We start from the raw sequence: 13,088 nt of genomic DNA, 5'->3' as shown, positions 1-13,088 counted from the left end.
ACTGCTTCAGGCTTTCTCTTATGCCCCCCCCCCCCAAAAAAAATGTCCACTTTTACAGTCGGCTCTCCCTTCTCACTGCTGCGGTGGTTCTGGCTGTGACTGAGGCTGCCTTCTCCCAAGTCCAAGTTCAGATGCCTGCCTGCCTTCCCCAGTCAAAACTACCACCTCATTGTATTGCAGTGATTGAACAAAACCCAAGCTGTTGTACTGGAGATGCACATCTGGGTGAACGCAAAGATCTGAATGGTTAGAACGAAAGCTTTGGCCTCAGGAGGCATGAAACAAGGGAGATGTTATATGCATTATAGCACTAAGTACAGCCTAGGGTTGCCCACTGAACAGTGGGGAGGAAACCAGTTACTGAGCAGCTGTTCAAACGCAGCCTATTTTGTGCACCAAGCTAAGGCAAGAGACAGCTGAAGGAGGAGTAAGCAGCATGCCATTGGGGTCAGAAGTGCAAAATGATGCATGTCTGGGCAGCTGGGAGTCTGTAAGAGGGGCTAACCAGAACCTTTCTTCCAAGCAGTACTTGGAGGGGAAGCCTATGGGACTTAAAGGGTATACAGAGCAGCTCAAGATGGGCTGCAAAGCCTCTATCATGCCCTACACAGCACGTGACAGCATGGGAAGGATTCTGACTGCTGTGCACAAGGACTAGTGCATTTCCCCACTTGTTTGCTGGGCTTGGTGACCTTTTAGCTAAAGCAATACCCCAGGTGTGCTGCAGGGCTGTTTTAATCCCATTCTCCTAGTTCAACTGCAGGCTTACTGGTCTGTATTTCTCTTGTTACACAGGCAATACAACATGGTTGGAGGGGGCTCTGGGGCAGGTTGTGAGCAAGCAGCTCCAGCCCCTACCCTCCACACTGGGGAGAGAAGTCGGGAATCCTACCAATGTCTTCTAACAGGACTGTGATGCAGAGTGGGTTCCCCACACCCAATGCGTTTGGGGGTGGGGCAGGGGAAAGAGTTTTTAAACCTGCCGTAGAACAAGGGCAACCTGAGAAGCACAAGCAAATGCAGCAATTTTAAACATTTGTTGCGTTTACAATCCTGACCCAGTTACCGAAAGCTCTGTCCAGTGTAAACTGTTCTTGCTATATTAAGCCTTGCATGGGTTGGCTATTTTGTGTTGCAGTTAGCCTGCCTGGAAACTGGGTCTAGGACTGCTTGCACAGAAGTGATGTTCTCAGAGTGGCTGGAGAGGAGAAACACTGTATGATGCCCATCTAGTAGGGAGGATGGCCTTCTCTGGCATGGGAATCTGTTTCCATGCACACTGAAAGGGGACTTGGTATGAGACCCAAGCCATGATTCCCAAGACAACATGCACTGATGGGAAGATCTTTAGGGTAGGAGAGGGTCTTTCTTGAAACCTGGATCCTGGCAGCTGAGTAGTAATGAAGTGAGCTCAAAGAATTTGGGTCTCTCTCAAACACTGATGTAAGTGGAAGCAGTGCTCCCTTGTTAACTTAATGGGTACTCATGGATGCTGGGAGGTCAGAGGAGCCCTGCAAGCTCACTGAATGCCAGGATACAAGGGTGCAAACGCCCAAGTTGGGACAAGCCCCCTGACCATCAGTAATGTTATTGCACTACTTGCACCCTGCTCTGAGGACAGAACTGGTGACTTCCCCCATCAGTGCTCCTGTTGTGTTCACCACTGTATCAGCGTGACTTGGACACTCAAAGTACTCTTCCCAGTCCCCTGGGAGACCAGGGGCTGCAGTCTCCAGCTTCCAAGGGAGGGAATTGGGGCACAGACTAAGGTCGGAAGTGCCCAAAGTGAGATGCCTTGGCAGTAGGTGGCACTTAATCAGAGCTGGGCTCTAAAGGCAGGCCTCATTGCAGCTGTACGTACTCAGTTTCTGCAGATCCAGCCCCAGTGCCTCTGCTTGGCCCTCCTGAATGTGGGGTGTGCACTATTTACACTGGCCTGAAAAATCTGGGTGGAGCGAGTGGCCCAGCATCCCCTGGGAACCCTGGCCTAGGGGTAGGGGTAGAGTCCCATTTTCCATGGGACTGCCTTAACCATGAAACAACAGTCTGCTTTTCCTGCAGCCCCCTTGTTCCCTGCCAGTGGGTGAAATAGGGGCCTGGCAGACCCTCACTAGACACCCCTGCTTCACCCCAGAGCAGGCCCTTGTTTAGTGACTCCCTCCAGGATCTGTCTGCTTCCACGTGCACGGTCACCTCTTTAAGGACTGTCAGCCCAGAATATCCTCAAGGCAACAGCTCTGGGAAGGGGGTGAAACACCTGCAGCAGCAGCAGCACTGGTCCCAGAGGCTGGGGCAGCTGGCCTGTGAGAAGCTCCCGAGGGATGATGGAACCAGTGCCAGAAGCTGAGGAAGGAGCCAGCTCTGCATGAGCACCATCCCCTGGATGGCACCAGTGAAGGCCAAACTTTTTGGAGAGTGGTGCCTCTTACCTGCTTTCAGGAAAGTGGCACCTCCCTCTCCACCCCCAGACCCTACCTGCCCAGCTGAGCCCTCACTGAGTTTTACCTTGCGGGTGGTGTTTGTGTGCATGGCCTGGGGGGTGGGGGTGTGCTGCAGCAGAGAATGGAGACTGATTGTGGGCCCCACACACTGGATGTGGGGAGTGGGCTTCAGTGAGCCCTGCCCCTTTCTTCTGCCCCAGCCATCCCAATGTGTCCCTTAGTGCTCTATGCAGCTTGCCTCCTGTTTCACTCCAGCTCCTTTTTCTCGGTTCCTCCCTGATTCCCTGGGTTCAGCTTTTGCCCCCTTTGTCCATCAGGCCTCCTACCATTTGCACAAAGGATCACCAGGAGGGACGGTCGGCTCTGCTTCTCATTTCTGCTCCAGGCCCCAGCAAGCAGTTACATGCTCTCAGCAGAGCTTCTCCTATCTACAGTGCTGGGCTTGGATCCTGGGTTGAATTGTGCTGTCTGGGTTGCCTAGGAAGGGAGCCTGCCTGGTATGGAGGGGGGGACTTTGGAGATATTGCTTCACATTCCCCCAGGTCTCAAATGTGTGCAGACAGCTTATTATTTGGCTGTTTCCACAGGCAGCCTCACCAGGCTAGGCAGCTGGTGCATCCCTCCCGTACAGGCCATCCTCTTTCAGCTTCAGGCCTTTGCCAGTGAAATGGCTATAAGAATATTCTTATGTGGCAAAATGCACAGCTGCCTCCTTCAGCTTCCTCTGCAAACACCAGTCGGCTGCTTGTGCTGGACCATCCCATGCCCTGCTGCTGCTTCAAGCTAAAAAATATATTTTTCCTTTTGAGAACTTGGGCTGAAACTTTTTTTTTAAATCTGAGCTACAGGCAGCTGTGGGCAGCAAGGCTACCTGGGCAGCCTCAAGCCAAGCCCAGGCAGATCTGGCATGTAGTGGTGGCTGTCCCTATCTCTCACTGTAGTCACCCAGCACTTCCTGTTGCTGCACACTTCAAGCTGTTGGCAGGCTAGCTAAATGGCTTGGGCTGAGGCTTGCCTGTGTCAGGAGCTCATCTCGGACTGAACTTGGAACGCTTCAGCTATTCCTGGGAATGAGACTGGAAAAAAATTCCTCATCTGGGTGTTTAAGGTCACTTTAACCTCCATGCGAGTCCCAGCCTGCCCCGGCTTTGGGACCCCTTGTTGCCCAAGCTGCAAGGGTCAGATACCTCTGCTTGTTCAGACCTGCCGAGCGGCTGCACTGAGCCTGCTCCAGCTTGGGGGCTCAGCAGGACTTCCTTGCACTTAATCTCTCCTGTTTGCTAAGAGCACTAATGTGGTTCCACGCGCCAAAAGTAAATGCAGGGAGTCTTGCTCCTGGGCTCTGTACCCACTGCTTTATGGGGGAGATGGTACTGCCTGCCTGAGATGCAGAAGGGGCTGTAGGACCTAGTGGGTGAGAAGAGGTGGGGGGCTGGGCAGAAGGCTTTTCTGCTTGATGATGCTCCTTCCCATGAACCCAGCAGAAGTTTGAAGCCTTTTGGGGAATTGCTGTGAAACCTACCCTGTGTCCCATCCATCCCAGTGCCCAATGATAAGGACTTGCTCCTGTTACCAGTTATTCCTTTAATTTAAGGCACGGAGGTCAGGTTGCAGGGTTTAAACAAAGTTCTGGCACTTCCTAGCTTTTGAATTCTTGACTTTTGGATTTGAAACGGTCTAACAGCCTCTAGGGTATAAGTTACACAGGCCATGTAAATTTTGGGTTATTTGTTACTTGTCTTTTTTTCCATTAAATGATCTGTTAACATACCTTCCACCCTGTAGACCTGGCTTGCAGCAAGTGCTTCCAGGTTTTGTGGACTTTGCAAAATGGGATTTGTGGCTTATTGCTAGCAACAGGCTGGTAGCAGCCCTGCAGAGTGGGAGCTAGGTGGGAGTGTGATATTACCAGCCCCTCTTGCAAATCTGAAGTAGTTCCACAGTCCATAACATGGAAATGGGGCATAGCCCTCTCCCAGACTGTGTACCTGAAAGCCTAGCTGTATCTAGTAGGAGAGTATCTGTCTCGACTTGCAGTTAATGTTCCCTTGACTGTTCTTAAAGGCTGGTATCTCCTGGCTTTTAGGTAGACCAAACTGCCTTGGTAGGAGTTGCTTATAGCAAGTGACCCAGCTTCTGATTTAAATGTCCCATTCTCTAGTTTCGGTGCTCAGAGTTGAGGGCAAGTGGGCTGCAGAGCAGGGGGCATTTCTGAATTGCTGAGTCCCACCTCTGGGTCTTGTGGACACTTAGCAGTAACCTTTGTGCAAAATGAAACTGCCTCTAGTCTGGACTTGTCATCAGACAGCTCAGGTGGCAGGCCGTGCTTTCTATGGCCAGGTCTGCAGGGCACAGCAAATGAGACTTTTTGGCCTCTGTCCCCTCTTGTGAAGGGAGGGCCTGAGGTGCTGCTGGCAGCAGTGCTGCATCTGCCCTTCCAGAGCTGTGCTGCGGGAGGGGCCACTGCACCAGGGTGCAGCTCATGGCAGGGGGTGCTACATCAGCTGGCAAAAATGGGGTAGGCTTCCTTCCAGCTCCTCCGCTTGCCCTGTCCTCCGCTGAGCTTGGACCTGGAAAGCAGCCCCAGACTGCAGTACAATGTAAAGCATGCAGTGGGTTGGTAACCAAATTATATGGAGCCTCTCGGCAGTTCAAGGCTGTGTTATTTGATCTGTGTCTGCTTTGTAGAACTGCAAACTAATGTGGGCTACATAGCAGCAACTTGGAAGAGACTGACAGCATTGAGCTAGCGTCTGTCACCGAGTTGTGGGCTGCTGACTGGAGAACTGAAGGCTTTGGACCCTGTGAAGTAACTTAAGATGTAAAGCTTCAAAGTGAAACTCTCTAGGAACAGAGGGGAATGGAGGTGTTCAGGTACGGGAAGAACTGATCTTCAGCCAAGTTAGGGTTATGTAGTAAGAGCATGACCCTGGGTTGTCTTCCTAGCTGTACCAACCATCAGGCTTAGTGTTGGTGTCAATGAGACAACTGCTGCATGGGGGAAACTGAGGCATGGAGGAACTGTAGTTATTTGAGCATGTCTCAGGCCTGGACTGCTGTAAGTGGAAGACTTTAAATGGAGTCCTGGGCCTGTACTTCTGCAATGGGGCAGTAAAGTTTCCTGACTTTACCATTACACTAGACCTTGGTATCTCTTAAGATCCTGTTGCTTAAATCCAGAAAGGCAGTACTAGATCGGATACCAGCAGGGGCCATAGCAGACACTGGCATGAAACTTTCCTCCCCATAGCATCTCTGACAGCTGCTAATGATTGTAACTATAGGGCACACCTGGCTAAGCATCTGCTGCCATTGCTATGGGGTGGAAATCTGTCTATAGGTCATCACCTCCATGGGAGCACTAGATGCCAACCCCAGTGCCTTGCTCTGGCCAGCCCCAATAACTGAGGATGACTCCACAGGAGACTGTGGGAGGCAGCAAGTGCTCAACTACAGCAGTGCAAACCCTGACATGGACACTAAGGACAGTGCTTGGCTTTGAGCTTCCTTGTGCATGTTTTCCCCCCTGCTCACCTGGGTCCCCTGAGCAGCAGCCCAGCTTATTCATCCTTCCCTGCCTGGAGCAGTTTCACTGCATTAGTCCATCACCTGCCTGGGAGAGGAGACCTGCTTCTCAGCAGGGTGAGCTCTTCCCTGCACAAGGAGGAGTCCATCCTACCCCAGCTCAGAGGTGTGACCCAAAATTTGGGGGTAACTCCACATCTAGGGGGTGGGGTTCATGGGTTCATAGATGTTGGGGCTGGAAGGGACATCAAAGATCATCAAATCCAGCCCCTGCCTTGGGCAGGAAGCTGGCTAGGGTCAAAGGACCCCAGCAAGATAAACATCCAAATGTTTCTTGAATAAGTCCAGAGTAGGTGCCTGTACCACCTCTGGAGGGTGTCTATTCCAGGTCTTGGGGGCTCAGACAGTTTAAAAAAAAAAAAAAGTTTTTCTTATGTCCAGCTTAAAATGGTCTTGTAGGGTTAAAAAGAGCTGCTGCCTTAGCTGGCTGTGAACAACCAGCATGCCCTGCACCCCTGCTCTTCAGCAGAGCTAACTCTGACTTAACTGGGTCTGAAGCTTGCTGTTGCTTTCTGGCCTGTACATAGGTTTTTTGCCACTTAAAATTCCAAGCAGAAGGGTTTGGACTACACTGGGAGTGTGCATACATGGGTGAAGAAGTATCCAATAATGCATTGATAAAAGCACGTTGGGCTCACGCCTTATGGCAGATGGAAGTATTGGACTGGGTAGCATCTGAAACATGCAGTGTGTAGGAGGGAAAACACCTTTTTATAGTCGCTCATAATCCTACATTTGCTGAAGGAGGGGCTTTAGCCCACTAAAAACTGCTGATTGCTGCTGAATAATAACATAGCTGTGCTGCTGCTGGTGGCTTATTAGGAGTGGCTGCTATTCCAGCTGGATCCCTGCCTGCAAATACTCCATCGTGGGTGGAGCACCTTCCAGCAGTGCAGCATGGACCAGTTGCTGTGAGGCTCTGATCCTCCTGGGCTGGTGGGGGATTGGACTTCATTTAGGCAGATGTAAAATCTACGTGAGCTCAGGAAGCCTGGTGGGTAGGGGAGTCCACCAGGAGTGGCTTCTGCAGTGACTTGGCTCGAGCAACCCAGTACTGGGGCTAAACTGCTCTTCTAGGTGTGCAGATTAGACTGACGGGGTGTTTTGGAACAGTCTTCAAATACCTGAAGGGCAATTACAAATGATGGAGAGAGGCTTTCCTTTGTGGCTGTAGGGGACAAGACTAGGAGCAATGGCTTCAAACTGCAGCAGGGGAAGCTCTAGTTTGGAGACTAGGAGGGTGGTCAAGCATGGGACCAGGCTGCCTAGAGAAGTTGTGGCATTTGCATCCTTGGAAACTTAAGAGCAGGTTGGATGCATACTTGGCTGGGATGGTCCTGCCTTGAGCAGGGGGCTGGACTCAATGACCTTGTGAAGTCCCTTTCCAGCCTGCTTTCTAATGATCTTGTATTTCTGCTGCAGTCCTGCCCACCTCCCTGGGCATCCATGCCTGCATGCCCCTCACTCAGTGGTCTCAGCAGGAATGAAGTGCATTTCGGGGGGGAAATCTGAAGTCTTCAGCCCAGAAGTGGGGAACCAGCAATTCTGTGAGACGCAGAGCAAGTGCAGGTATATTGAAGTCCTAGCTCTGAGCTTCACCCATGGTAAGAAGCCACCTTCATGCACAAGGGTCTGCCTTAATGCCCTGTGCAGAAGAGCTGAACTGAGGCCTACCAAACTCTTGCAGGAATTTGTCCAGTAAACTGACCAAGCATCTTGTCGTCTTGTGGATTTTAACCAGACTGGTTTTGGGAGGTGGGAGGGAGACTAGCCTCAAATCCCATCCTAGTCCTGTGGCAGCTGCCAGTGTCTGAGGGGGAATGGCAACAAGGAACAAAGGGAAGGTGCCTTGTGATGGACCCAGAACATGGGGGAGTGGGGAGTGTTGACCAGAACCTGCTGCTTGAGCAGACAAGAGCATGTGGCCTAGGAGAATGAGGCTCTGGAGGAGCCTGTTTCGTAGTGATGGTGGCACTGGTGATGGGGGACCAGCTGAGTCAAGAATGGCAGGAGCTAGATTGGCTGGAGGGCTGCTTAACGAGTTTCGGTGAGCTGTCAAGGACTGCAAGGGTAGCCCTGCCCTTTGACTGGTGCTCTTCTTGGGACTAGAACATATTTTAACTTACATTTTTTTTGTTATAAGTGATTGCGTAATAGCTCAAAATGAAGTCTGACTCCTGTGTATTGCGGGAGTATGGGTGGGTTGGTGGGGATGGGGGTTTGTGGGGAGCCCACATGTGGCTGTTTTGCAGTGCCACTGCTGCCCCGCTGGGCAGCCCAGAGGTGGGTGGGGGTGATGCTGGTGGACATGCAGAGTAGCCTGGCACACGCTCCGAGTGGCTGCCGCAGGAAGAGCCCAACAGCAGCAATGGGGAGGAGCTGCTTTTCCCCTGTGCTGAGCAACAGCTTTTGCCCAGCCGCCGCTGCTGCTGCTGCTCAGCGCAGGTGAGTCCCGAGTGGGGTGGGTTGGGGCTGTGTGCTCGGGTCATAGATTCATAGATTAAGGGTCGGAAGGGACCTAGTAGATCTTCTAGCCCGACCCCCCGCGAGGGCGGGAGAACAACAAAAAAAAAAAAACCCAAAATTTTTTTTATCGGGGCGGGGGGTCCTCACTGATACTGCAGGGCTGGGGCTGGCAGTGGTGGTGGCCAGAAGGAGCCACCATTGCTTGGTCTGTCTAGAAAGGCAGTCCAGCTGTGGAGCCACCTCAGCCCCGCTGCTTGCCCGGGGGGTGGCGGGATGTGCCACGGCTGGACAGTGCCTGGATCAGGCAGGACCGAGGGACCCACTGCAGCCTGGACGAAGACCCTCCATGGGCTGGATCTGGCCCACAGGCTGTATTTTACCAACCTGGGCACGATTGTCTCCCCAAGGCTTCAAGGGGGGGGAAGCATAGTGAACATCTCGAGCAGCCCAGGCTTGACACTTCTTGAGGAACATCACAGACTCTGATATACTGTGCCACAGACTGGTGGGGGGATCCCTGCATCAAAGCCAGCAGCAGACCATGGCTGTATGGACTTGTCCAAACCCTGCCCTTTCAAGGCTTTGTTCCTGTGCCCTGCAGGATGCTTTAGGACTGCCATGTCTATGCTGGGCTCCCCATGCATGGCTCGGCCTCAGAGCCCTGCATCCCACTCCTATTCCTGGCCAGCTTAAGGCCTGTGCTGCCCCAGGCTCAATTCCCTGTCTGAGGAGCATCTATAGCTGGAGGGAGGAGCAGGAGGTGAGGCAGTTAGGAGTGGGGGGTGGAAAAAGTCATCTGGAAGTCTGACTTGTGCCAGGACTAGAAACCTCCAGCAATGTTTGCGGAGGCAGGACTGCTCCACGCAGGCTTCCCTGGGCCCCTTGCTGGCAGGCGGGCAGGCAGCCGATGCTGCAGTGCAGTAGGTTGGGCATTGGGTTGGACCCTGTATGAATTGTGCACAGACAGGCCTCCAGGAGGAACAGAGTGGTCTTGAGCCAGCCAGGAGCCCATGCCAGGTCACCTGCCATGGCTCCTGCACATGCAGGTGCAGCAGGAGGTCCAGGGCCTGTGGTGTGGTGGGCTCAGAACAAGAGGGGCTGCCCAGGCCTTGGGGCCGGTGAGCTGCCTCTGCCTCTGCATAATGCTGTGTTCTGATGCCCCCATGCTTGGGGGTGCCTTGGGGTTGTCCCAGGTGCCTTGGGGCTGTTCCAAGTGGTTTGGTTTCAGGAAATGCCCCCTGCAAGGAGCAGAGGAACAGACTAACACCCCCTAGGAAGGTTTGCCAGGCCACCTGTACCATGGCTGATGGGGGGCCTTGTGTGACTGCAGCTCTACCAGAAGCAGCAGCTGTCTCACTTGGAGCAAGACTCTGTCCATGAGAAGCCTGTGGGGTCCATGTGCACCTGGGGGCTCTTCCATGTGCAGCTTGGCCCCTGAGGCATTGTTGCCCTCCTGCCTAGCCCTTGATGCTCCCCAGCATAGGAAAGCTGTTCCAGGTGGGCAGGGCCCATCTCTGAGCAGATGCAAAAGGTGCAGCTACTCATCCTTCACCCCTCTGGTTCATGCTGTAGTGGCTGCTTGCTGCTGGTGGGGTCACAGCTGCTGCAGCTTAGTCCTGCCAGGGCATGGCTGCATATACAGAGGGTGTCTCCTGGCTGGGGACCTGTTTCACTGGGCTCTGTATTGGCTGTGGTTTCTTCTGAGTAATACAGCATCCACAGTGTGGAATAGAGGCCATGGGGGGCTGGTGACTTTATTCAGCTGTTCATACAGCTCATCAATGAGCCGAGCCAGTGGAACAGGCTGAATAACCCATGTTTTAGTTCCCCACAGCAGAAACTTGAGTCTTGGTAACTAACTACCCTGCCCTTTATGCCCTGCACTCCAGGCCTTGCAGCACTTGGACTGCTAATGGTGGTATTCAGAAGAGCAGCACTAAATCCTGAATAACCTCTCCAATGCAGTCCAAGCTTCCTGACTGCCCCCTGCATCTTTCATGACCTTTAGTATCTGCATTTGGGTCCCAGGGCAGCTGTGCCAGGGAAGGGTCCTGGGTATCTTCTGTGGTGTCTGACACTGCTGTGTCCTGTCCCCTGTTTTCTGCAGGGGGCCCGGGTGTGGATCCCTGACTGCGTGGAGGTCTGGAAGCCTGCAGAAGTAACTAGGGGTTACAAGGAAGGAGATGGTGTCCTCTGCCTCAGACTGGAAGATGGGCAGGTGAGGCAAGCAGCCTGCAGGTGCTTCAAGCTATCCTGCCTTCATGCAATAACAGTGCTACAGGACAGCCTACTGGTGTGGGGGTGTGAGCGTGTGTTCTGTGTATGCACATGCGTACATATGGTAAGGGGCTGCTTCAAGGCCCAGACCCCAATTTCCAGCCAGTCCAATGGAGACGAGCTGGTTTTGAGAGGTTTCTAGTTCTGCTCTATGCTCTGGCATGTATGGTAGCCGTTCACCTGGCGGGTCACTGGTCAGCCCTTCCTCTTGGGCTGGGATAACAGCTGAGCAGCCAAGATGGGTGTGTGGAGTTCAGCCAGCTGCTATGCTGGGAGAGGGGATGGGGAGTAAGGGGGATAGGTTAGGTGTTGCTGCTGTAGCAGCTTTTCAGCAGGATGCAAGGGGCCTAGTCTGGTGCACAGCTGGGCTGCTCGGGTCTCCAGTGCACCCCATGCAAGGCAGCCACCAGGCCTTCTGCCAGATAAGCCCAGCCTTGCTGCAAGTCTGCTTCCTGCCTTCATTGCTCCACAACCCCAGGGCTGCATCGAGCTCTAACACTGGTTTCCAAAGTGTAACCCAGTGGTGGGATGACATGGGCTTTAAGGGTAGTGCTGACTTTGGCATTGCTTATGCTTTGCATGGGTTGCTTTTTTTTTTTTTTTTTTTTTTTTTTTTTTTTTTTGGTTTTTTTTTTTTTTTTTGGTTTTTTTTTTTTTTTTTGGTTTTTTTTTTTTTTTTTGGTTTTTTTTTTTTTTTTTGGTTTTTTTTTTTTTTTTTGGTTTTTTTTTTTTTTTTTGGTTTTTTTTTTTTTTTTTGGTTTTTTTTTTTTTTTTTGGTTTTTTTTTTTTTTTTTGGTTTTTTTTTTTTTTTTTGGTTTTTTTTTTTTTTTTTGGTTTTTTTTTTTTTTTTTTTTTTTTTTTTTCCCCCCCCCTCCCCTCACCTGGGTGCCCTGAGCAACAACCCAGCCTGTTCATCCCTGGCTGCCCTGAACTGTCTTGCTGCAATGGTCCATTGCCTGCCCCAGAAAGGACCTGCAGGGTGAACTTCTCCCAGCACAAGGAGGAGTCCATCTTTTTCCCCCAGCTCGGAGCAGTGCCCCAGAATGGGGTAACTCCACATGAAGTGGGGAAGAGCTGCTGCCTCCATCTAGCTGCAAGTAACCAGCCTACCCTGCACTCCTGTGCTTCAGTCCTGCCCTGTAGGAACCCTCCAGTGTGTAGCTGGAGCCAGGCTGGGCTGCTCAGTCTGTGACTAATAGCACAAGAATGGCCCAGACCACATCCCGGCCCAGGCCCTGCCAGCAGCACCACAGCCATTCCCGATCTTTCTGCTGGCTGGGAAGCCAGCCCAGCAGCCTGAGCCACTCGGCCCTTGGAGCGGGCACATTGCCCACACCAAGCCCTGAGTGTGACCTGGAGTCTCCTTTCTTGGACAGGAGGTGGCCTATCCCCTTGACCCATGCTGCCCCCAGCTGCCTCACCTGCGCAACCCCGACTACCTGTCGGGGGAGAACAACCTGGTGGCACTCAGCTACCTGCATGAGCCGGCTGTGCTGCACACCCTCCGGATGCGCTTCCTGGAATCCAGCACCATCTATACCTACTGTGGTGAGTGGCCTGGCTGCTGCTGGATGCAGGCCGTTCCCTTCCCACTGTGATGCCCCCAAGCTTAGTGACTACTGCCTGCCTTCCTTGGGGGTGGGGTGGGGAGCAGGACACTGGGGACCTGGGCTCCCTGTGATCTTCATCCAGAACAACTACAGTTCCTGTTCCCTGCAAACTACCCTCCCCTGCCATGCAGCTCTTCCTGGGAGTTCAGTGTGAAACCCAGAGGCCACAATGATGGCTAGGTACCAAGGTACCACTTTAACAGCTCACACCGTTCACTTCAAAGTGGGCAATTGATGTTACTCCCTCTGCCCCCATGAGCATGGCCTGAGTTGCTTGGGAGGGTTTCTGGCTTACCATCAGTCTTTGCTCCCGCAGGCATTGTTCTTGTTGCTGTTAACCCTTACAAGCAGCTGCCTATTTATGAGGAGGCGGTCATCCATGCCTACAGCGGTCAGAACATAGGTGAGATGGATCCCCATATCTTTGCTGTGGCAGAAGAAGCCTACAGGCAGATGTCTAGGTGAGTAGATCTTCCCTCCCCCATGAGCTAGGTGGTTGCTGGCGCTTCCTGCAGACCAGAAGCCCTGGATAGTGGCACTGGTAGGATATCTCTGTGTTCAAGGTCCTCTCGAGCCTCTTTTCAGGGCTCACATGTGCTGGACCACCACAGGTGGCAGAGAGGCTTGATCAGGGGTGGGCAATTATTTTGGCTGGAAAGCTGCTTTAATGAGTTGTGTTGTTTTTTTTTTTTGTTTTGTTTTTTTTTTT

At 52.6% G+C, this 13,088-nt stretch overlaps 1 protein-coding gene across 1 annotated transcript in view; it reads left to right on the top strand.

The window, feature by feature from the left end:
• LOC109294803 (unconventional myosin-Vb-like) overlaps window positions 1-13,088 on the top strand; it is a 72,907-nt gene that overhangs the window by 12,837 nt on the left and 46,982 nt on the right. The window contains exons 2-4 of the mRNA XM_019513282.1: window positions 10,600-10,710; window positions 12,146-12,317; window positions 12,696-12,840. Of these exons, the coding sequence (XP_019368827.1) occupies window positions 10,600-10,710; window positions 12,146-12,317; window positions 12,696-12,840 (428 nt within the window). The remainder of the gene's footprint in view (window positions 1-10,599; window positions 10,711-12,145; window positions 12,318-12,695; window positions 12,841-13,088) is intronic.

This window comes from Gavialis gangeticus, unplaced genomic scaffold (genome assembly GCF_001723915.1).
Source record: "Gavialis gangeticus isolate Ggan-Ray unplaced genomic scaffold, GavGan_comp1, whole genome shotgun sequence".
Lineage (NCBI taxonomy): Eukaryota > Metazoa > Chordata > Crocodylia > Gavialidae > Gavialis > Gavialis gangeticus.
Note: the sequence above shows the minus strand (reverse complement) of the source record. Positions and strands in the feature narration are given on the sequence as shown.